Genomic DNA, 26,192 nt, shown 5'->3' on the forward strand with positions numbered 1-26,192 from the left:
ATTCTTATCATTGTATTTTATCTTTGTATTTTTATTCTTATCATTGTATCTTATCTTTGTATTTTTATTCTTATCATTGTATCATTTTGTATCTTTTAGACCTGATGAAGCCCTGCAAAGTGGGGCGAAGCGTCGGAAAATAAATAGTTGTAAACTATTTTTGTTTCTCCTTTGACCGCAACCCTGACCATCTTCTTATATATCAATTTTTACGTTCAACTATATATACATATATAAAATAAAAATAATAAATGTGAAATCAAATAGTGTTTTAAGTTTATTTACAATTTAATTCAATCTTCTCTTGTTTTGGTCTATATCAAAATTAGATATATTTTTCCTCACAAACTATTTTTATTTTGTAAAAGATACCAATTCTTCGGAATTTTTCACTAAAATAAATAAGTCACAAGTCATTTTGGTATTAATGCCATTGAAGATTATCGTTAAAATAATGTAGATTTCTTCTCGATAACAACCGGTGAAATAGAACTAGGTTATTCAACGTTAGTCGGTTCATGAAATAATTAGAATTTGGATTTATTAAAAAAAATTGCATGTAACCATTTAAAAATATCTATTTAAAAATTTATACTTCCTTTTTCAATTGTGAATTTCGCTCACTCGAATATCAAGTAGTCATTTTTCACGGTTTAGGTTTGTAAATCTTATCAACGCTTTCCTCAATGTAGATACTTATCTTATCATCGGTACAGCGGAAGAAAACAATTTCCTTGTTTCCTGTAGCAGTTTCCAGCGATTGTCTCGAGTGAATTCCCTTTCCTCTGGAATAACCTCCGCATGTTCAACCTCATCTGTATACAATGGAAGGAAAACAATTTTCATCCTGTCTTGTATGATAAAGGTTGTTTTTTTTTTCTTTTTTTAAGAACGGTTATTTTACAGATCCATGATTATTCACAGTTTAAAATTAACACGTTATGGATTCATTCCTGCATAAATAACTGGTGCACCGTAAGGAGCAGTTATAGATAGTTGCTGTTAGAGCGAATCATTTTGGGATGGAAAGCCCAATCTTCCCTGAAAGGTTAAATCGAACGGCAGTTAACAACCTCCCACTCACGAGGGTTATATCAATTTGCAGCGTTTAAAGCCCCTCTTCTCTACATGATCATTTAGTATATATACATCGTTGGTGTATAGTAAAAAGGACGTATTCAACAATTGGGCATTTTTAGATTTCCTCTTTTTTTTTTTTTAATTATAGTTTGATTATGTTAATCTTGTTTATTCTTTTGTTTGTATATATTTTCAAGAGAGTTTTTTATTTATTTATTTTTTATTTATTTTATTTTAGTATGTAAGAGATCATTCATCACTATTACCTATTGCCCACAACTGTTTTTCATTGAAACTAATTAGTTTAACTACGTGAAGTACAATTAGGAAATTTAATCGGTTTTCATAAAAAATGCATTTCGTAGATGAGGTAAATTACTCAATAAACTCATCTGAAAAGTAGATTCACTTTTTTTGCAAACTACTGAACGTAATATGTTTTTAACTTAATATCTCATAAATAAAGAAAAGGAATAAGGATCTAACTGAATGCCCTCGACTAAGCTGTGAAACCTCCTAATCAGAAAAAATAAAAATGAATGTTTTATTCTAAAAAGATCGGGGACACCGGAAAATAAATATATAGATATTTCTCAAAAGGATGGTTGAGTCGAGATATCTCAAGAATGACGCGATTTTTCATTATATTTTTTTTAATTATTAGAATTGCAATGTTGATAATCTGATTTACAAGGTATCACCGTTTAAGCGACATTATAAAAGTCAATAATACAAACATAATTTATTATATTAACAGAAAATTATACTAACGGAAATAGATTTAAAATTTCTGTTTATTCATGATAATATAACTAATTAGTAATCTGTTCAATAAAAGTAATTTAAGACTAGTAAATATACAGGATTATTTTTAAAAATTAACTCAAATCCCTAAGGAAAGTATTCAGAAAAACTGATACTCCTCTACTTTACAAGAGGTAAAAAGTTTTTTTTTTTATCAATTGCCAGATGCGTTTTTGTTTTCTTAGAAACTATCATTAAAAAAATATATATATTTGAAAGCATCCTGAATTTTTAAATTAATGTATCAATCCTGTACTGTAATTAATTAATATAGAGATGCCCAGATGCTAAGTAACCCTTATTATGACGTAACATTTCTACGTTCTAGTTTTGGTTCCTTGTTATTGAGTATGAGAAGTTGTATTCCAAGACCAACTAATTCCATTTTCAATTTTTTTTTTTAGTTTTGATTGTTCTAAATTATCACGAAATAAAAGATTTTCTGTTATAAAATCACATTTTAACTCTTTTAACTCGTAAAAAAATTCCATTAACGAAAGAACATATTTTCGGATTACTCCCCAAAAATGAATATTATTTCAGGTTTTTAAAGCCGCTACCAAGTTTATTTCAAGCTGTTTTTGCTTTCTAAACCTATTCGAAATAGATACATAGCAATTGCTTATCTAATTTTTAAGGTATGGGTAAGACATTGGATTTCTAATTTCCGACCCGGCTGGTGTTAATTTTATTTAGTTATAAGACTCTTGACCTTTCGTTGGGTTGAGGGAAAAGCTTGTATTTGAGGGTCCTGACTACACCTCCTCTTAGTCCTTGGTCAACAAACAGTATGTCCTTAACAAGACTAAGGGAACCTTCATGAGTTGTAGTGGTAATGTTATCCTAACTTAGAATCCTCTTCTAAATGTACATTAGTCCCGCTATCCATCGGGTGTCCACAGTACCGTCCTATCAAGTGGTACTCCATCCAAATGGTTATTCATACCACTATGTATTGTATAGATGAATAGCTGTATATTTTAGGCCAAGATAATTTTTGATGTGATTCATGAATCTTATAACATATTTATCACTCTCACATCATGGAAATTTAATGTCCCACTGTGGACATTTTTTTTACATTATGATTAAATTTGTTTAATAAATATGTCAATCATTGATCAGATCTAAGCTTTTCATCATACAGAACAACTAACCAACGACAATACTGTATCACGAACTTGGATAGGCAGATAGAATGTATGATCATAGATGAGGCGAACTAGTATGAAAACAGCCAAGTTAATTTTTTTTTTTTTTACAAGTATTCAAGCCGAGCTAAATGTTTCAAGGCTCATATACACCCAAAAAAATTTGTTACTGAACTATATATGAATAAAAAAAAAACCTTAATATTTTTGTACATATCAACAATAACCTATTCATTTAATTGCTGTTTATGTTCCAGGTCCTGCCGGGCCTATACGTGGGTAACTTCAGAGATTCGAAAGATTGCACGCAACTCGACAGGTTCAAGATATCACACATCGTTGCCATCCATGACGCTGCCAGGAGGCTTCACCCGGTTAGTAACAAGATATTTTTTAGAAAGGTTCATTCTTTTATTAAAAAAAAAGAATAATAATGCTCCAAACTATTTGGTAAAAAAAGTCTTGTTTAGCTAGTTTCTTAGCATCGAGAATGAGTATGTATGCCTTTCCAAACATGAAATTAAATAAAAAATTGTTTATCATTTTATGACTAGGTCCATTTAATAGGTAATATTAATTTTACAACATATATTGGCCAAAAAAGTGTGGCCACACTTAATTATAACTTATAAAAGATTAAAAAGAAAAAATTAAGAACCGACTAAATACATAAAATAAGTAGGTATTGACATCTGTATTATTATAATATTGGATTAGATTGGTCAAGTAAAATCTAATTATATATAAGGATTTTAAACGAGGGAAGTGTTGCTACATGACGTATGTTAGAGGTAATGGAGTTCCAGTGATATACAGCTCGGGTAAAAAATGATTTATCAAATACACCAATTCGGTGAGGAGGGTAGATGTCGGATCTGATAGTACGGGATTGGAGTGAGAATTTGAACTGCAGGTTTTCTAGGATATAGAAGAGGCGCTGAGTCCTAATTACTTGGAATAGAAAGATTACTAGATTAACTTCTTGGATACAGCCACTTCAGCTCAGCGTAATACTAGGTTATGTACTTATCTCTGGTGATCCCGAAAACATGATACTATATTTATAAAAATTATATGTATTTTTTTGTATATTTGGTTTTGTGAAGAATAAAGGATACGTAATCCCTGGTCGAACAGAAAATTAAGTTGATTTAAACCGTATGGTGAATGACAAAATATAAATTTAATCAAAAGAAATAGGTGGTCTATACTTTAATGTTTGATGAAAGGCTATTTTGAGTTATTTGATTCAAATTAGTTATTTTAAGAAACCATAGTTTGGAATACAAAGATTTGTTTTTTCAATCCGGATTGAAAGAAATGTTTCAAATTGAATAAAAGTTTCTTTAGAATAATTACTCAGGACAACAACAAATATTCTGAATGTGACCTAAACTTAATGAGCTAATGCCTACTAATTGTCTATTTCGTCGCCAAGAAATACATGCACCAAACCTTTGAACTCTTCCTTCTTCTCTCCCCACTTCAGCATTCGATCAAAGTTAAAAAAATTTCTGAATTTGAATTACCCCTAGTTTTTAATAACCTCATTAGACATGTATGATTGATAAATCACTCACTGATTTGTCAATGGATAAATATCCCACACCAACATTTCCCGTTTGGTGAACATTAAATTAATCTTGTATTATAAACATTAAAGTAATCTTTTATGGGTATTGGTATCTGTAGGAATAACTGAAAGTATAAATGCGCGAATTGATGTCATAACATAGTTATAGTGTGCCAAAGTATGGGAGCATTTGGGCTACAATGGAAATGCCACAATATAAAAACAGAAAGCAAAAATCCTCCCCTTTAGATTCATAAGAATTTATCCTCATATTTAACCTTTAAATTTAATTATGTAATCAGAAATTTTTGAACAAAAAAGGAGTTAAAAGGAATTTAATAAAGAAATGTTTTATTCTTAATTTCCGTAAAAATCTAAATCTATCGATTTCTCTGAAACAGCTGCGATTACAAACAGAATGAACTTGGCCTTTGTTCTTGAAAAGTACTTTGATTTTTTATAAATAACAGTTTTCTCTGAATCTCGTAAGTCAACGAAAAAATTATTTTCCAACGCTTTTCGACCTCTCTCTAACAAACCCAATGCTGAAACCTGCAATGCGAATTTTTTAGGGCACATTAAAAGGAGGACAAAAGAACTTTTAGAACCATCAGACCTTGTTTAGAATGTCGAAGTCTGGTTATTTCTTTGCCTAATTTCTCTGGACTATTAATAATACGGTAGTACCTACAACAAAGGTAGTCAACCCACATGATCTTGCGGGCCAGTTTAGAAATGCATCATAACTCCGCGGGCAACATATAAAATAAACTATAAACATATCCCTATATTAGATTTAGGCCCACAACAGATATTGTTTTGGAGTGAAAAAATGAAACTTAATAATAAGTTCCGTACAATCCAAAAAATGCTTCGTTAAAACCATCAATGCTCCTTACTTTGTCACAAATTCCCTATGTAACCGATCTAGCCCGAACCAGATATCACTCCTTCCATTATAAATTTCCTAACCACTCAAACCCCCTAGTTTCTAACCTTGCATCCTCTTCCATTCCTGACAATCCCCCGAGGCGCCTGAAAAGAAGATGGCCACGAGACCAGCTAATGTCATTAGAGTGCTACTAATGAGTAGTTGCTCTACACGCCTGTAACACTCCATTTTAACTAAGATCATATTTACTAAATGTATTATGTAATATACAGTTATAAATTTCAATAAAGATATAAAAAAAAATAAATAATAAGTTATTATGATTTACATAATCAGTTTTTACTTTGAACTCATATTAAAACAGGCAATATCTGCCATACATTCCCAAAAATAATGTTTTAAAAAAAAAGTTAATTTTTTCTCATAATACATTTTTACAAATGATGTATTTGTTCAATAAATTGAGTGTCACCTACTTTGTCCATCACGAAAAAAAACATTAAATAAAAAAATATTTGGAATGAATCATATTTACTTCACCAGGATAAAGGTGGAAGAGCTTAGAAGAGAAAAAAAAGAAATACTCATGCCGCCGCAACAAACCTCGATACCGCCTAGTCCAGATCCAATTTAATCCATAATTTGAATTCACTATTCCAGCCCCTTTTCAGCCTACTTAATCAACTATCACAAATAACAAACATTAGCCGCTGCTTATGGACATTAGTTCTCTGACTGTTGGCTCCTTGTCAATCCGCCTTTAGAACACCAACGGACTACTATGACATATAACGGAACTGGAAATTTATCCTCATCATAAACGTATTGATATTGCGCTACTAACGGAAACGCATCTTACACCATGCAACAAACTTTCAATACTTAACTATACCTTATACAGGACAGACCACCCTGATCATACTGCCCATGGAGGAACAGCCATATTAATAAAATCCACCCTCAGACATTATCCTATGCACATAAAATCGAAGGCTCAGATCCAAATTACTGGACATACAAGAACCTATCACTAGCTTCCATTTATCGTCCATCTAAATATAATATTACTGAACAAATGTTATTGATTTGTTCAAATCACTTGGTAGAACATTTCTAACAGGAGATGACTATAATGCAAAACACACTCATCGGGGTTAACGTAACGATTATGTACACGAAGGGGCAAGAAACTCATGCAAACGGTTCGTCATCTATCATTAATCGTCTTTGCTCCAGAAAAACCGACTTACTTTCCAAATTCACGGCATAAAAAACCCGACGTACTAGACATCGTAGCAAGAGGTTTGAGGTCACTGCCGATTACTGTTACAATAGAAACAGGCCTTGGCACAAATCATTTACCAGTGAACCTGATGCTAGGTGCTAAGACATTCCTTGCCAAAAAATGACCTTCGCTGACCCACGGTATCATGTATTGGAACCTATTTAGTTAATATCTAAACACCGAGTTGACTGTCCCTACAGTACTAAAATCTGAACAGGATTGAGAAGAAGCGGTTGAATTCTTCACCTTAGGTGTTCAGAAAGCCGCATGGTACTCACAAGAGTCAAAATGACGGCAAGGAATACGTTCGCCTTCATATTAAAAACAAGCAAAAAAAAAAACAAACAATAAGGGTGGTATCCATGGAAATTCTAGCTATTTTCAACTATAGCTAATTTTTGCCTAATCTGCCTATAATATACATCACGGCGCGCCAATCATACTAGACCCGCTTTGTTCCAAAGCATTGCAGTAATATATAATCAGCGATTGAGGAGCACTTTTGGAAACTACCTGAGTATTTTCTTATTTAGGCACATTTATTGTCTTAGGTCTTTTATATTTAATTTTTAGGAAATGGCTTATTTTTTGGCGAATAAAGTATCAATGGTTTTTGAGGCTTTAAAATTGAATATTTATGGAGTTTTTATCGATAAAGAGGTGTAAGATAAAAAGAGACGACAACTAAACGCAAAAATACTTAAGAAATGACTATTTTACCAAATATTTATAACTTCCTTTCATACAGTAAATAGCAAATATCTTTGTACAACTGTCATACAGTTTACACCATGGCAGAAGACATCAATAGTATAAGCACTTGGACAACAGGCAATAGACTAAAGCTATCATAACTGGATATACCTCTCTCCTTAAATCTATTCCAGGACCCCCTAACCTTATCCTAAACAATATTCCAATCTCATTCCATACATCAGTCAAAAATCTTGGAGTCACTTTTGATCAAACATTATCCTGGACCACTCATTGCCCATATTTCCCGTCGAACCATAGCTACTCTGAAGCAAATTATTTAGTCAGTTTGTTTTTTAATTTTTTTTTTATCTCCGTATTAAAATTATTTATATACAATTTTAATACAAGTTATAATTAAGTGTGGCCACACTGTTTTTGGCCAATATATGTTGTAAAATTAAAATTATCTTTTAAATGTTCTAAAGGGATCTAGTGCCAAAATTAAAAACTATTTTTCATTTTCATTATCACTGTGTTAGAGGACTTTAACATGACAGTATTAAAACCAGTAAGATGAGTTGAAATTACTAGAAAAAAAAGTTCACTTTGTACCTGTATTATGATCAAATAATCAAATATATATTCAATTTATTGAAAAGTCAATTGAGAAATATATATTCAATTTATTGATCGAACGTTTGTCCTGTTTTAACTTGACAGAGTGACATTTCGCCTGTCCCTGTATTTAAAAGGAGATTACGAGGATTACGAATAAACGCGGATTTAATTCGAATATCGCAAAAAATGATAGAAAAAAATGACACACGAACGGAGATTTTATGTCTACGTTGACAATCGTTTTAATATTCCCGTTTATTAATTTTATTAGAAAGTGATTTTCAATTATGAAGTAATTCTATCGAGAGCGAGAAAAGTAATCTGAAAATGGCTGAAATAGTTTAGCTTAAAAGGAGTATAATCCAGTTATCGACAATTTTCTTCTACTAAGACATTTGTATTTTAGAGTGGAATAAAGAAAATAATAGTCAGGGGTAAAAGGGATAATTGTCAGATTTATAAAATTATCTATTAAACAATAATTGTATTGTACTGTACCATACTTGTAATTAATATTATTTATTAATTATTCATCACGACTTTTTTTTTAATAATAAATACCTAATTAAATTCAATCATGATCCCTCCTAAGATTTCGTTAAGCAGTTTTCATGTCATGCCAATCAAACGCTCTGTTTGATTGTCTTCAAATTTGGCACTAATTTTTTTGTAAGTCAGAAAATAAAAGAGGAATATGCAGAGAATTTTCTTTTTTATATCTTTTTCGGCCTTATGCTTTCCTTCTGTTTGTCAAGCGAGCTCGACCGGTAATTGCCTTTGTTCGATTTTCTTGAAATTTGGCAAAAGTATATATAAAGTCAGGGAAACGAGGGATTTATATTTTTTAATTCTGATCTAAGGTGACGGTTGTTTTCATAGTTACGTATGAAAAATCTTTTTGTTTCACATTATTGCAAAATGTATTATTTAATTTTCTCATCATTAAGCTTGGGAGACTTTTGAAGGATATCAAGACGACATGTGTAAGAAACTTTATTTTATTGAATTCATATACACACATATTTTGTGTTTTCTGGTCCCTTGCAATATATAAAACAAGATCAGCTGATAACACAGTTGTAGTAGAACGGTGTTTATACCATGATAATAAAGCCAGAGAAAATTTTTATTTATTCATACTGTAAACTGTAAAACTCCCAAGGTATAGAAAAAATAGATAAGCACTTAGGTAGAATGGAGTATTTACAATATCCTTTCAAGCAAAAATATGGTTTTATTAATATGTCTCTTTAAACCTTCATTCTTTACCCTTCGTCGTAAACTTTCGTCTTGCCCCACAGTATCTTTTAATAATACCCCACTTATTCCAGTTGAACAGATCCGTTACTTAGGACTAAATCTGGACAAACGACTGACATAAAATCCTCATACAAGAAACTGCTCGTCGACTCCGACAATTACAACATTTACTAGACAAACGGTCCAAACTTCCAATCCAATAGGGCTATCTGGACTACGGAGTTGAGCTATGGGGCTCCACTAAACCATCGAATTTCTCTCGAATCCAATCCTTACAGTCCAAAATCCTTCGTAAAATCCTTAATGTTCCTTACTTTGTCACAAATCAAATCATTCATCAGGACCTCAGTGTCCCGTGTGTTGCCGATTTGGCCAGAACCAGATATCAATCCTTCCATGATAAACTTCCCAACCACCCAAACCAACTCGTTTTAACATGGCTTCTCCTTCACTACCTAACAATCCCCCTAGGCGTCTGAAAAGAAGATGGCCTCGAGTTCTTCTTTAGAAATGTTTTTGGAGTTCTATCAATGGGTAGATTCTCCGCATGTTTGTATTATGTCATAATATCACTTACAACAAATTTACTTGATTTGTATATATACAGTGTACATTTACAATTGTAAATAACAATAAATAAATTATTAAAAAAAAAAACCTTTATTCACTCGTGTCTTCACTTGCAACAGGAATTATTGTATTCAATAAATGAAGATTAAGTACAATTATGTATTTTAATTTTTTGGTGAGACAGTCAAGTAACTGTTGGGTTTCTCCAAGCTTCGAATATGTGTTGAAATAACTATTTAAAATTTAAGCTATACTCATGATCAATTTAGTGGAAGTATTATTTTCTTAATATTCTGTTGTTTCTCTAGTTAGCCTGTAATGTATTCTTATAAACATTTTGCATTATTTATCATTTCTTTTGAATTTTATAGTTTATGATACCTCAAAACGACCTTCCGGAATTGTCAACAACTGTTGCTGTAATGTTTATCATTTACCTACCGTCGATTCCCACAATAGATATGGATTATTGATCAAATGTTGGCTCAGCTGGTCGCTTTTCCTTTCTAATGATCAAATATTCGAAAAGTCGATACCTATCGATTTGTTCTCAATTTCATATCAATACTTTATTTATTATTACACTAAGCGGAGACAGTTTATTCATTGCGTTCTAGTGGTTTTACCTGAATTCTCTGGGCTATTGAAACTAATTATCACTTCACTTCTAATTTATGTAGAGAGGTCCTTTATTTTAAAGCTAAGGGTGGTTTTATTATGAACATGACTATTAAGCTATGTTGTTAGGCAACAGATTTTAATACAATAAGCTTTTTCAAATTACTGTTAGTTTTTTTTCCATTTCATGCTTTTTGTTTATCAGCTAAGAGTTATATGGGTTGTTACAATTATATGGTTATATATATTTTTTTGATATAAATTAAATAATATTTAAAAAAAATTAGAATTAAATCTTTACCGATACAACCCATGAAGGGTCAGAGGTGCATTAATTTGTTAGGAAGTACTGTTACTGGACCAACGGTTGTGCAAGGAGGTGATTTGGTCAAAATCACGCTCGACCGCCAGATTTTTACCCAATTAAGGGTAACCACTTTTTGAGGCTGGGTGGACCCCGAAGGGCTCCTGAACCCACAGGGCTGACTCAACGCCTACAATAACAGATAATAATTATCTGCCACAGCCGGATATAAACCCGGGTCATTGGAGTTAGCCTTTCCAATGAGGTACCCACTCCAAAATAATATTAATTAATTATTGATATTATTTCAAACTTAAATAGACGGTTTAAATACATGATTGAGCAAATAGTTGGTAATGTTATCGATGTTACTATGTAATTATGTAACTTACTATAGAATCTGAATTATTACGACACAAGAGATTTTAATTAGTTGTTTTAACATTCCATTGAATTGCAAGCAATAATGATGCACATAATTCATAATTTCAAACAAAACAATAGATGAACCTACCGGTAATATGTAAAAACCTAACCTAAGCACACACTATTTACACTTTTGAACTAATTAGTATTATCAATTACATGCTTGTGATATCACCAAAGTATGGATACTCTCCTTTCCACACGATATATTAACCAACGTATCGATACCCTATTCACAGTCGTTCATCTTCTAGTCAAAGGCAATCGATTAAAATATAAAATTCCAATACATGAAAAACTAAAAAACTAAAAAACGTTAAAATAAAAAATAATTTAATTTAAAAAATAAACCGGACTACCGAAATACCCCTTGTTATACTCCTATTTCTTCTAAGCAGGGGCTGTCATTGTATATCGCCTTAAAAATAATAATAAATTTTTAGTGATGTTGTTGAAACAAACTATTGATACTTGGTATTGTAGTCGGGTACCGTTTTAATGAAAACGCTACGGGTCCTTGCAAGTATATTCCTATGTCCATGTACCTGGGAATGTCTCGATACAAGAAGCTCTTGCTTCTGCAGGTGTAATCAAATAGAAAGAGTATTTATGTGTCTTCAGAAGAGTCTCGAGTTTCATTCAGGCGTTGAAGGCTCAGATTACTTTATCATGTTTTTTTTATATACGTCACTAACAATCCACTATTATGTTTAAGGAGATATGCAATAATATTCGGTTGCTTAGAATAAATAGAAGTATAAGATAGAGGTATGTCGGTAGTCGAGTTTATTTTTTTAATTAATTTTTTTTTAAGAGTAGTAGTTTTAAGTACATAAAATTTCAATTTCAAGACAATGATGTGATTGAAAATTCATCACTCTTATATTTCGCTTGTGAGTCGTTTTGGGACCGTGCTTTCAGCAGACATGATGAATTATTCTATCGAAAAATAAGACACGAAAACAGTTATGGTCTTTTCGAGAAGCAGTACCTGAAAAATGTATCAGTTACAAGAGGTCTTCCCTTATTACAATATTCAACCATGTAGGGTGTCCTTAATATTTCACTACCCAACTCAAACACAATTTCTCAAATGTAGAAATAGCCTCTGAGGATCCACTATGTCATTTATTGACAACTTACTGGTTCGGCCTCTGTAGTAATGAAAACACCTATTTCCAACAGCTCCATAATAGGTCTTGAAGATTATCAATATTAAGGAAGAGAAAAATCTACTTTGTTATTTTTTTTTATTCTTCTTCTTTATTATTAATTTAGTTTGATTTTGATTTTTTTTATTTGCTTTTTCAGATATTTGTTTTTTTGAGAAATTTATCTTTAACCATACTAATAGCCATCACATAAAAAATAATAAAAAAACAAAACCAGTTCACTGAGTCCCCACACGTGTTCTTACATATACCGCGTATGAATTCTTTAGTGATTTTTTTAATAAATTATTCGATTCTAGTTTTAAATAAATCGGTAAGGACTGCTGCAAAGAACCTCTGATTAATTATTGGTCTAACTTTCCAGAAATCCCCAAGAATTAAACATGATAGCTCACCTCAGCATCTCCTTTTGTTTAATCTTTTAATTCTAACTAGTCCTCAAGTTAATATGTGTTTATCTCCTTTTTGTTTCTAACTATTTTTGGTCCAAATTTAACAAAAAATATGAATTTATAGAAAAATTGTGTATTTAAAAGCATGGATATCATCTGTAGGCGACTTTATGACATAGAATACTTTTTCCTAAAACAAAACATGTATTAAGTGACATTGCTTATTCAATTGAAATAAAATATGAAGTGTTTTAACTTACATTTCCCGTTCCGTTATTGGGGCAAAACAAAGTATAAATCATGAAAGTTACCAAAAGCTCCAACACAATGATTACAATAAATAAGATTTTGGCAATAGACTAATTCTTATTTAATTTACGATTAAACAAAAGTTCAAATGAAGCTGTTTGCTGCAATGGAGTGGTTGAAAATATCTATTTTTTTTTTTAATCGGCCATCGTCTTTTCTAGTTTATCGTGATCTCACACCTCAAACTTCTGGTAACCTCTTTATTTTATCTATAACCTAATTGTTCTTCCAGTGATATCTACCTTATAATCTGCCCAATTTCTTAGAACATAACTGTTTCGATAGAAAAAATTAGGAAGCAAACCTACAACGTTCCGAACCGTGCGTTCTGGAACCTACGCCCCAACCCGTACGTCGTGTCCCTACTTATAGAGTAAAAAACATTAAATAAAAATTAATATTGAAAAAAAATATTCAAGTTATTCATTATACACTGATTCTTACTTGTGTTTACCTTTTTAGAAGTATATATATAAGTTACGGTAGGTCTAGAGAAATAGCTTAAATAAAAAAAAAAAGGAAAGTATATACTGAGACTTTGCGTGTGTCGTGACAATATATTTATTATCTTTCACAAATAAGAATTATATTATTTTCTCATAGTGTTTGCCGTCCAATTCATCTATTATTTATCAAGTGGTCATGAATATTCCAGTCCCTTGGACATTGCCTGAATATGGAATCGGAATTTTTTTCTTCTGGAGAGAATCCTATTCTTCAACGAGAACAATGGTAACTGCTGGTGGCATACAGATGTTTCCCTTTTCATTTTATTCAGTTCCTTATCATTTCCCTACATCCCACAGTACAAAGTTGTCTCCAATACCTAGAGCTATTGGAACTACGGTCTCTCGACGAACTATTTCAATGCAGTCTTGTTTAGCCAGAGTCCCATTCTGGCAATCGGTTGGGTAGTTGACACAATGCAAGGCTGTCTTGTAAGTTGGACAGTTGGGAAACAGCCTCCTTTCTAGTAGAGGATTTACTGTTTTGGAGAAGTCACCATTTTGTCTGTTAATCTTTCGTATTTATTAAAGAATATGCAGGGGAATAGAGAAATTCAAATTATGTCGTGCATTTTAACTAAAATTAATTTATGATTACTGATTTAATATATTGATTGTTTGAGAGTGGTTTATATTATTATTAACACAAACTTCAATGATCCACTTTTACTCTCAACTTTTTATTTTTAAAAATTCCAATGTTTTGCCCCCTAGGTCATTTTAAAGGAGACAACCTTTAAAAATTATTTTCATATTATTATATTACCTCCTCACACTATACTAATGTTTTTGATTAATGTTTTTGAACATACCTTGAACATTAATGTCATAATTCATTAAATTATCGTATTTTTTTGCAAGCTAATTGCCCATGTCTTATATATCTTTAAAAACAAAAATAAATATTAAATTAATATCTTAACAGTTCCAATCAATATTTTTAAATTGATTATTCACTTACAAACCACATAATTTCAATACAAAACTATTCTACAAAAATTTGTTTTCCTTTTCTACTAACCACATTAATAATATCAACAATAAAACCTACCTTCAACAGGTTAGGACTCTGTTATCACTTTATTACTAAGCATAATTTATTTAAAATATAATTAAGATTCTTTTTTATTTGTTGCTGATAAGTTAACATTATTTAAAAACATAGTTATTGTATTTTTATTAATTAATTCATGATATTTAATATTCCGAACTTATTATATAGTGAAAACCAGTCATTAAAATTAATAACTTTGAGCATTTTCCAATAGAAATATATGCGGCTTGTTTTAGGTGCTATTGATATTAATACTGTATAAGCTAACATAGTTTTTTCTATACTTGGCGGTACTCATATGCATAGGAAGGGGAAGTTAACAACTGTGAATCCGTCTTAAATTAATTCAACCCGCTGATCTGCGACGCTCATAAATTATTTTTGGTCGTCAAGGTAGCATAAGTGGGAACTATTGCACGGGGTGCAATACGTGCTATCAAGGACTTGAAATGATTTACTTATTATGGACGAATTAATAAAAAGTTATTTAAGAACAACAATTAACCAAACAAGAATAAATTATTTAACCATTATATTTACTTAAAAAATAATAGACTTAAATGATGTCATTAAATATTTTTTCCTAGACTTCACACTCTCTAATTGTTGGGGCGAGGGGCGTTTCGTGAATGAAAAACCGACCTCTTCCCAAGAGGAAAATGTTCGCTGGTTTGTGTTAGTAAATAAAAGAGGAGGACCTGAAATGAATATAAAAAAGCAAAATAATGAAGAAAATTAAAGAATTAAAAAAATCAGTGATACACATATTTAATTAAAATAAAATGAACTGGTGTGTTGTTACAAAAAATAAAAAGATAATTGTGAAGTAAACAATCTCTGGATATAAATACAAAAATAAAAGAGTTTTCTTTATACAAAAAAAAATAGTGCTTCCGTTGGTGAGGGAAAAAAAATAATGAAAAAAACTAACAGAAAAATAGGAAACTCGATGAAAGAGAATGGGAGAAAAAAAAGTCACATACAGTAGATGGGTAGGTGGGTCACATACAGTAGGTGGGTCGATATGCGCATATCGACTATACTTCCAAGTATAATATCTCTCATCTGAGATGGCCGCTTTCGATGAGCCGCTGAGGGTCAAGTCAGTATAATGAGAGAATCTTGAGTCGAGGGTGAGGAGAACGAGACGTTCCAAACTGCAGACTCTAGACGCCCGACTCTAGACTCTGGACTGCCTATACAATATAGTCCGTATTCAGACCGTAACCCCATTGCAGCTGAAGTGTTGGTAGGTGCCGAGCCGCAACGGTGTATTTATAGTATACACATACCACAACAAACCTTCTTAATTGCGTAATAAATTTTAATTACAAAAAATAAAAACTGAATTGTTGTTATAAAAAAAAGGAAATTAACTTATAAATAACAAAAAATAAAAAACCACTTGGAAGTAAAATGAAACTAAATTAAAAAAAAGAAAATACATGTTTGGGCTTTAACACTAATAGTTTCTAAGAAACAGTTTTTTTCGAAACCAAACTTTTTTTTTATTGATGTGTTGTTAATTTAATTTGGCAAATATTGATTATTTGACGTAAAGATGATTATTAACACTCAAAGTGAAACTTATTAAATTCAACACAAGTAGACTATGATGAATATTTTCATAAGAGTAATTGTTTCCATGATATTTTCCAAAATAAAAATCCCAAAATGTCGCATTTGTGTAACTCCAAAATTCTGTTCATTGTGACTCGGGAATCATTTACAGATTTCTATTAGTAGTCAAATGGAGGCTAGTTGAATTAAAAATAATTTAGTTTGTTATGTTAATCGACCTTGGATTAGCAGGTTCTATTATATTTAGAAAAACAAATGGAAAACTGCTTATTTTTTGGTTTTGGAAAAAAAAGTTTTGTTTTCGTAACTGTATCTCAGGTACAAGAAGATCTACAGAAAAAAAAATAAAGTCATATTTTTACTACTACTGTAAATTGCTATATTCTTATCCGTGTCCTTGGCAGACTTTTTTTTCTTTAATTAGGACTAATAACCTATCAAAACTAGAGATTGCTAGGGGAAATAATTGTTTGATTTATTCAGAAGAATTAGGATATATTGAAATTATAGATAAGCGTGTGAGCAAACATGTGTTTTGTCATACTAAGCGATTGTATTTACAATGGCAATTTTACCTTCAATACAATAAATAGTGCCTGGCTGCCTGGGATAAACATAATAAAATCTCACTAACAGGGCTCGCGTAGAACTGTACGGAGCGAGTGCTAAGTATGGGTTTTTCCTTTCTAAAATATTTTTATTTTTTATTTTATTAATTTCCAGTATGGTCCGACAAGATGACATCTGTTGGTCGGTGCCAAAATAACACATAAAAATGATAGATGTAAGTAAAATGTAAATATTACAATTTAGACTATTACGGTGTTGTGGAGGCTTTTTGAGTTTTTAAGCTTGATGAGTAAAATATGAATTAATCTCAAGTGATGCAGTTAATAAGTTAATTAACAACTACTAAATTAAAAATAAAGTAAAAAATAAAAATAAAATAATAATTATTAACAAAAAATAAATTAAAAATAATAATAGTAATGATAACTGAAAGTATTTAGAAGTAAATAATAAAGCTGCAAATTTACAATTAGAGAATTAATATAATAATGAGAATAAAACAAGATGACATAGAATATGATAATAAATATCCAATAATATCTATTACTAAGCACAAACATACATTCTTATTTCAAATTGTAATATAATAAATAACTTATGTAGAGTTGAGAAAAAATAGAGGCAGATATGGTCGTTTACCAAATTTATTGTTATAGGGTGGTTTGATAAATTTAATTTTGTTTCTAAAATTTATTAGGTATATTATTTATTTTCTAAATAAATTATTATCCATAAATTTTAAGATAATTCTATAAAAATAAAATAGTTTAGGTGGTAAAGTACCAACGATTTTAAGATTTTCTGTTTTATTATTGCGGTGAATTATTGTTCTTAATGTTCGAATTTATAAATTTAGTAAATTAAGTTTTGATAAATTACTGTCAGCACTGGGACCATAACATTCGATCTCATATCTTAATATCGATTCAAATAGTGCTTTGTACACCATTATTAAAGTTTCTCTGTTTAGTACAAATTAGAGGTAATAAATTGTATATGAGCATAATCTTAATATATTTGAAACAGCTACTATGTGTGGTTTCCAAGAAAAATCATTATCCACAGTAACACCAACATATTTATATTTTGTATAGTTCTTGACTGTCAAAAGTGGTTATTGGAACAGATCTTAAATATAATAACAAAAAAATACAACAATATTTACACTTGTCATCTTTAGAAATAGCAGAATGATGGGACCTGATTATTGTTGCTGCTGTTCCAGGACAAACAGTACCTTTGCGTGATGGCCTCCGACACCCCGGACCAGAACCTCGTCCAGTATTTCCCGATTTGCAATGACTTCATCCATGCCGCCCGCCTCCGCGGTGGAAACGTCCTCATTCACTGGTCAGTGAGCTTTTATATCTCTATTAAATTTATATAATGTTTTTATTAAGAATATTAATGATAATTTTTACTTAATTAAGTGATATTTAATTTATTTATATTACAACCTAAGTTGTAACAGTGGTTTTAGCTTCGGACATACAATTCAAGTATTTTATAATAAATAATAATAACAATAACTATGTGAACCGCTCCAACCCATAAAGGGTCAGGGGTTCAGTCATTTCAGCGTCAAGGTAGTACTGCTTTTTGAACAACGTTTATACAAGGAGGTGATTTTTCCAGATCACGCTTAACTGCCAGATTCCCCAGTAAATAGAGTGGAATCTAGGAGGGCTCCAGAACCCACAGGATTGGCTTAAGGTTGCAGTAGCACAGCGCCTTAAACACTGAGCTACCCCACTCCTATTTTATATTACTAAAAAAAAAACATTATTTAGTCCATCAACAAATTATTATTAGAAGTACCTAGTTAAATCCTTTACATTAATAGATTTACATTATTCGCAATTATATTAAAATACTTTACATTGATTACAATCACTATATAAATTGTGAAAAGCCAATTATTTCAAGACTAAAGATAATGTAATATTTCATATCTAAGACAAATCCCTGTAGAAAGAGGATGTTAGAAATGAAGTAATTAATATTAGGTGATTTCCTAAAATTGTATATAATTATATTTTCGTAATGCATCTAGTGATTAATATACAACATGTTGATGCAATTGTGAACGATCTAAATCTAAATCCTTTGATTTAAAAAAAAAACTTTTTTTTCACAAACGTTGCTCTTGAGAATTATGGCAAAAGAATTATTAAGATTTTTTCCATTGGAAATAAAAAAGCAATAAAGAAAATTATATAATGTTAGCTACAAATTAAGTAGTTAATAACTTATCTAATAACTAGTGTTTCACTGCCAGGGCCTGATGAAAAATGTATATCATTATTATAAAATATTACTAAAATTGAATCGGATGTTCAGGTCGAAATATCTGCCTTTATGATCTGTTCCACCCTGTGATTTATATATATTTCTCTCTTATCTAATTTCATCACAACTGCCTTCTGAAGTATGGACAACCATTTAATGTTATGATAAAAAAAATATGACAAGGTGTTCCGCTTCGATCTACACCTTTTTAGCATTCTGTGGACATCCTCTGCCATGTAACAGCAATATTTCAGGTCTCTTAGAACACTATGTTTAGGAAAGTGGATTTCGTCATAGATAAGTATATTATGCATAACATCAAGTATTTGTAGATTTTTATTTTAAGTTATGTTCGCGGCGTAGCAGGTTGTATTTTATGACTGTAGGAACATTTTAGATTAGAATTCATAATTTCTGTATGTTCGTATTTTTAACAGTCCAATTTATTTGTGAGCTAGTGGTCAAACGTGTAGTGGTTTTAAACCTATGTATAAAGTACAATATACACCTTTTTTTGTAATATATTACTCCTATCAAACTTGTAATTCCATCTAATGATTGCTTAAAGTTTTTTCGTTTATTGTACTATTTTTGGAGTGAGAAGATTTCTCTGGACGTTGGGCCAATTCACTCTCACCCATTCATTTCAAAAAACCTACTAAACTTTATTTATCCAAAGTATTATTTTTCATGTGAATGTAAATAAAATTAGTTGAGAATGTTTAGGCTAGAATGCTGATATATATCAGCATACTATACAGCATACTACACTATATAGTCCAAACTATCACCATAGTGTATGTTTCTGCTCTGAAACCTGCAAGTTATAGATCTCTGAAACTTGACACAGTTTCAACATACCGCTTTGTTTACCAGTAGTTTTGAAGATTAAATAACCTTAATCTTAGTGTACCAATTAGTGTGGAAGTCCAGTAAACGATCGCGTGTTTAGGGCGATATTGTGGGTCCTAGTGCCTTGAGATTTGGAACAAAAATTAAATCTAGTATGAAATGAAAATTCAAAATATATCGACTACTTGTGGAAATGCAAAAATATAAAATAAAAGAATAATTCCAGAGATTTAATTACAATGTTTACTTCCTGCACTTATATTGACGACGGATATTATAATGATTTATCTTAAGTAAACATGATTTATTTGAAGTACTTTCTTATTTTGAGAATATTGGAATTTGACCTTTGTCTAGCTGAATCAGCGGTTTGCCCCCTGTGTAATGTAGGGTTACTCAGGTAACACTACATTTAATCCCGAATTCCACGGTGACAGTGATAATGATATTGATATTGATTGTAGTGGTACAGATTTTTATTTTATTATTATATATTATTGGCGCGATAGACCGTGGAGGCCCAAGCACTGGCGCGATGTACTAGGAAATACATCACTCGTTTCTTGACGTGTTCTTTTCGTAGGGATAGATTCGTCACTCCCACGCCTACTATTTTGTGAGCTGAGGCTGTGAGTGAGTATTGTATATTGTTATGCTTGAAAAACCCGGGTAGAGCCAGTGACTCGAACTCACAACCTCTGGGTTGGTAGACAGGTGGCAACGCGCCTACCGCGCTACTACGCTACTACCGTTAAAAACTAATATTTTAATTTTTAGTACTATCAATTATCTGCACATACACATCAACTAATTGCCACGCGTTGATTTCTAAACATTGGGTTTTCGTACCTTATAACCTCATAACACTAACCTTAAGTATAACTTTAAACTTTTATATTTTCTATTAGTTGTTTATTTATGTCGACAATTGTTTGTTGTATTTAATCAGCAGGTTGTATAATTACCATACACTCTCACTGCTGTATATCTCTCATGTAGATAAAGTTTTAGTGCAAATAAATTGGATTATTTTTATAGTCCCTCCTTTCTCCCTGTTTAAAACTTTAGCTATACTGGAGAGCCTACATGTGTAATTGGCCATCGACGATCGTACACCTGTGAGAGCTGAGCACTACCTGCCACTGAGAGCCCACTATCGTCAATCTGATTGGATGGAAGTAGCCAGTAGAAGCTGGTCGGTAGACTACTTTCTCTCTCCATTAGAGGTTTACCTCCCACTCGTCTGTATACAATAGCTTACCAAGAAATTGATTATTAATTAAATAATAATATATGATATTAATTCAATAATCCGATAAGTGTACCTCAAATGTAAAATATCATTTGTGCGAATTTTAAAGTTTAGGCTTTTGTCGGAAAGCCACCTGTGAAAGATATATTTATAAATTGTACCTGATATTAGGCAATATTCGTGGATGACTATGATAGTTGTTTTTAACAGAATGCGGTATAACAATTTACTTAAAAATGTCAACTTGAATTAAGTAATGAACAAACTGTACCCTCTGTCTTTGGTTTCTTAATTAATAAGCGATGACCTATCGATTCCTCCTGTCCTAGGATAATACTACACAATCACATCCTTTGCACTACAAATTAAAATTGGCTTATGCCTGAAATTTACAATATATATAAATATTTAAAAACATCAAAACTGTGGTATAATACGGTTCTGGTCAAGCATATTAACCTCGCAGAAAGTTCTTCCTTCAAATCAAAATTATCTCTGGATTCGTGTCTGATCTTTATTGTTTTGTAATGATTAGCTATATAATGGGTTACTCTAATTTAAAGTGACTGTACCATATCTACATTTTTAAAGTAGAATTTTAGAATAAATAATAATAATGTAGAATAATTATTGATAGTTGTAATCTCTCTCTGGTCTCTCTCTCTCTCTCTCTCTCTCTCTCTATCTCTTCCCCCCCCCCCTCTCTCTCTCTCTCTCTCTCTCTATTTTTGATTGACCCAACTAAGAGGATCATGGATCCAAGGACGCAAAGATCCTCTTCAGAGTCGGAGGACACAAACAAACAGCTACCCCTGACCACGGCACACCCCAAACAAGATGAGCACATCGATAGACTCCTGCCAATCGATGACACTCCAGCCTGTCAACGGCTCCTCCCCCCCTCACGGCAATATCGGTAAATCACCTCCACCTCCCCGCGACATGTTCCTTGGAATATTTCCCCAGGGGATGGTCAGGTCCGTCCTCACCTTCAGCTTCAATACTATCAGTTATTCTTTTTATTTCATTTGTTCTTGCTATAGGTTGGATCTCCATAAAACTTCATGGGAAAATTGAGATCTACAGTAAGGCTCTAGCTAAAAAAAGAAAGGAATATTCGTGTTCTGAACAAAGGCTTTATAAATATATGGTATGAGTATTGTATATCTACCTGCTATATTATTATTATTATTTTCTTTCTTTATATTTGACTCACATAGTTCCTATCTTATCATTTTTTTTTATGTCATTATCTCATACGACCAATTTCTGTCTATCTACAATGTGGTTCTCGAAATATTTCTGAAGGATTTCGTTTTAGTATGAATGTTATTCTAGTCTTTTAGTGTTAGTGTTCTACTTAAATTTGTATTGAAATGTTAAATAATGTAGAAAGTGGTGTATCTGAAAATGTCTGAGAACATTGTGCTTAAATTAATTAAACTTTAGAGGAAAAACAAAATTTTCTACTTCAAAGACCTGGAAACCTGCTCTTTCTGTAACCAATTCATTTCTGACAACCTGTTACACATCTTTCTCTACTATCAAAAGGTAATAAAAGACAGACACAAGACATACGTGGAATCGAGGACATAAAAGAACTTAACAAGATGTACTGGTTCATAATGTTAGCATGTAATTCATTGGATTCCTTAAGCTGCGAGGGTCCACACACAAATCAAGTATTATGATTTGGGAAAATTATTGGCCAGTTCAATTAATTGTTTTTCATTTTTATTATGGTTTGATTGATTATGCAGATAAATTAATTAAATTATAATATGTAATGAAGAATTATTATTTACAGTTATTGTTTTTATTATGTCAACTATGTTATGAGTCAATGTACAGTTATGATAAACTGAACTCATGTGGAAGTTATTTATACAAGTATGATTTGTACAAGATTGTAAATGTTTAAGAAATAGATTCAATTCGATTCTATTCTATTGTGCTTGAATCATAGTTGCAGATATAAGGTATCAGCGAATTTATGATTTCAATATGAGTCAACCGATCACTTTGCTGACATCATTTAATCAATATTATCGATATCATTATATATTCAGTTTCTTTCTTTTGCATTGTGAAGTGCTTTTTCGATAATATGGACTAATCGGCAGCGCCACTATATTGAATTGATTTTACAAAATTCTTTATTTTTCTCAAAAAGCCTCTAACTATTTTGATTTAATTCAGTATATCTATGTGCAATTAGATGGTATTTAATATCAGGTAGGTCTTATCTTCATTAAGATATTTTGATAGGGCATTAAAAGGCAGGTCTTCGATAGTTGCACTAGCAAGTGACTTATGGATGCGAAGCGTGGTCACTGACTTGGAAGCATTGCGAATGTGAGGAAAATAGATCGAATAAAAAATGCTTGGATCGAGAAAGAAACAGGACCCACTCACACACTGAAGATCACAAGATTGAGCAAATGGAAATGGGCAGGGCATCTCCTTCAGTGCGAAGATGACAGATGGTCAAAAATTGCCACAGAGACTGCATACGACCTTCAAAGAAGAAGAGAACATCGAAAGAAAAGATAGAGCGATAAGGGTCAGGGATATCTAGAAGGAGAAATGGAAAGAACTCGGCTCCCAATAGGGCTATGCAGGCAAGGATACAGAAAGATGGAATAGAAAATTTATAGAAGTTAATGTTTTGTCAACTATTATATATATAAATTTTTTTTTCTCTCTTCTTTAAATAATTATATTGTATGATTTTAATTTATTGTATAAATATAATAAAATAAAATAAAGGCTATTTCATTTCCAGAGCAGAATGTACATTTTAGTATACTGTTATGTATTAGTCATACTTTTGCAGTGAGAAATATTAAATGTATATTTTCTGGAAACCGCTGTAATTGGATGTCTTTTGATGTTGTAATTGATTCTAGAAATAGTTGGTAATTCAGATGAAGCCAAGTGAAAGCGTCGTTTGGAAAATTAGTTGGAAGTATGGTAGAGTTTTAGAAAGTACTGCCACAGCAAATAATGTAAATAAAATCTGTTCAAAATTAATTAGGATTAATTTGAATTCAAAATAATCAAAGTGGTAAGTGAAAGTTGAGTGATGTGCGTGCAGCACCAGATTTCTCATTTAAAAAACTGTTATAAAATAAAATAATATATCAAAATGGTTATCGGGGGGGGGGGGGGGGTTTGGTTATCGGGTACTAATATATATGAAGAAAATTTGAGAATAAATTTAATAAAGTAGTGAGCAGTTGTGAAGCCAAAGAGAGTCACAATTCATTTTTTTTAGTTTATAAAGAAACCACACATATGTAATATAGTCAACTTTTTTTTATTTAAACAGAATGTAATCATGAAAAAAAATTCAAAATTGTAGTAACAAAATTCAAATACACAATTAAATTGTATTTATTATTAAAAATTATAATAACATCTAATGACAATCTTTGATGAAGTTTTTAAAATGTTCATTGGCGAGCTTCATTGTAAATTACGAATATCAACACTAATATCGAAAATGAACAAAAAGCAGCTTTTTAAATTTGGATATTTTGATTCTGGCTCCAGTTAATAGAAAAGTTCAATTTCTAAAAACTCAACTTTCTCAGCCTAATAATTTTTTCATAAATTTGTAATCGACAGAAATGTCACAAATAAATTAGTACAATGGTTCAGTGATGCATGGGATTTTAAAACCAGCTAGACTGATTGATCATTGTCTGTATTGTTCCAAAACATTAACCATACTATTAAAAAATACATGTAATTGTAATATTAAAATACTATCACGGATTCTCTATGAAAAATACATTTTGTATAGAACGGTTCATTACAATTTCCGGAAATACTTTTTCTTTACAGTTTTATCAACGATTTATGATTACAAGATAAGCTGATAATAACTATATAATGATGAAAAAAAGATGCAAAATAATTTAAAATAAAGTCTGAGATTTTCTTTACAAAATGGTGAAGGGCTTAATGATAAGACCAGAGGCTTTAAGTCCTCAACCCCAAGGCTGAGATTTTATGAGAGAGGATTTGTCTGCAAGTCCCTGGGAGGTCTACCGTTTCAACCCTTAGCCAATCTCACGTTTCACTTTGCCTTTATTCCAGACAGAGCTTCTTTATAGTTTTCGATTTAGCTTGTTCATAAATGCCTTCCCTTAACGTATACTCCTGCTGTGTTCTGTTTTCTTAAGAAATAAAAGTTGCATCAAAAAAATTTTCCTATCAAAAAATCCTAGAAAACGATGGTTTTTTAAGTAATCTGAAAATCATATTGTTAAGTGTTTTGTTCTATTTTATACATAACAAGATTAAAAAAAAAAAAAGCACAAAAATCTTTGTACTTTTTTTTTTAATATTCTTACGAACATCCATATTTAATTAATATACTTTCTAAGGAATGAAAATTTTCCAAATGTACATTTCTTCAAAATTAATTAAAATTTAAATATATATATTTTTTTTGTTTCACTTTTTATTTATTTTTACGTATTAGTAGTCCTCGATGTCTTTGTGAAATAAATACATACTGTAACCAATGTGGGAATTGAACCCATAACGTTCATTATTTGTCTCTTTGGGAGCCTCTTACGTAATCGGCAATCGTATTCTTTCTTTAACATTAAATTTTCAAGTCTTATAGTAGGTTTCAGTATTTTGGATAATTATGCACACCTATTCGTGTCAAAAGACTACTGAGCTAAATCAGATTTACTTTACCGATCATATAACTGACTGGAATAAGATTAAATTGACTCTGTAACCAAATGGGAATTAAATAACATAAAAAATCAGTGAAGACTAAAATGACTTTATTCTAATATATTTACAAGAACTACATGTTACTCAGTCTCTATCTTCTAACTTATATCTTACTTAGCTATCTAGTCTAGAAAATATATATGTACTGTGCAGAAGAGGGGATAGTAAGAATAAGGAAAT

At 31.2% G+C, this 26,192-nt stretch overlaps 1 protein-coding gene across 5 annotated transcripts in view; it reads left to right on the forward strand.

Annotated features, from left to right (window-relative positions):
• Positions 1-26,192, forward strand: part of LOC106677870 (dual specificity protein phosphatase 22) — a 208,555-nt gene that overhangs the window by 116,944 nt on the left and 65,419 nt on the right. For all 5 annotated transcript variants that reach the window (XM_067050440.1, XM_067050442.1, XM_067050443.1 and 2 more), the window contains 2 exons: positions 3,293-3,409; positions 18,087-18,211. In XM_067050440.1, the coding sequence (XP_066906541.1) occupies positions 3,293-3,409; positions 18,087-18,211 (242 nt within the window). The remainder of the gene's footprint in view (positions 1-3,292; positions 3,410-18,086; positions 18,212-26,192) is intronic.

This window comes from Halyomorpha halys, unplaced genomic scaffold (genome assembly GCF_000696795.3).
Source record: "Halyomorpha halys isolate HHAL.00 unplaced genomic scaffold, Hhal_1.1 Scaffold110.1, whole genome shotgun sequence".
NCBI lineage: Eukaryota > Metazoa > Arthropoda > Insecta > Hemiptera > Pentatomidae > Halyomorpha > Halyomorpha halys.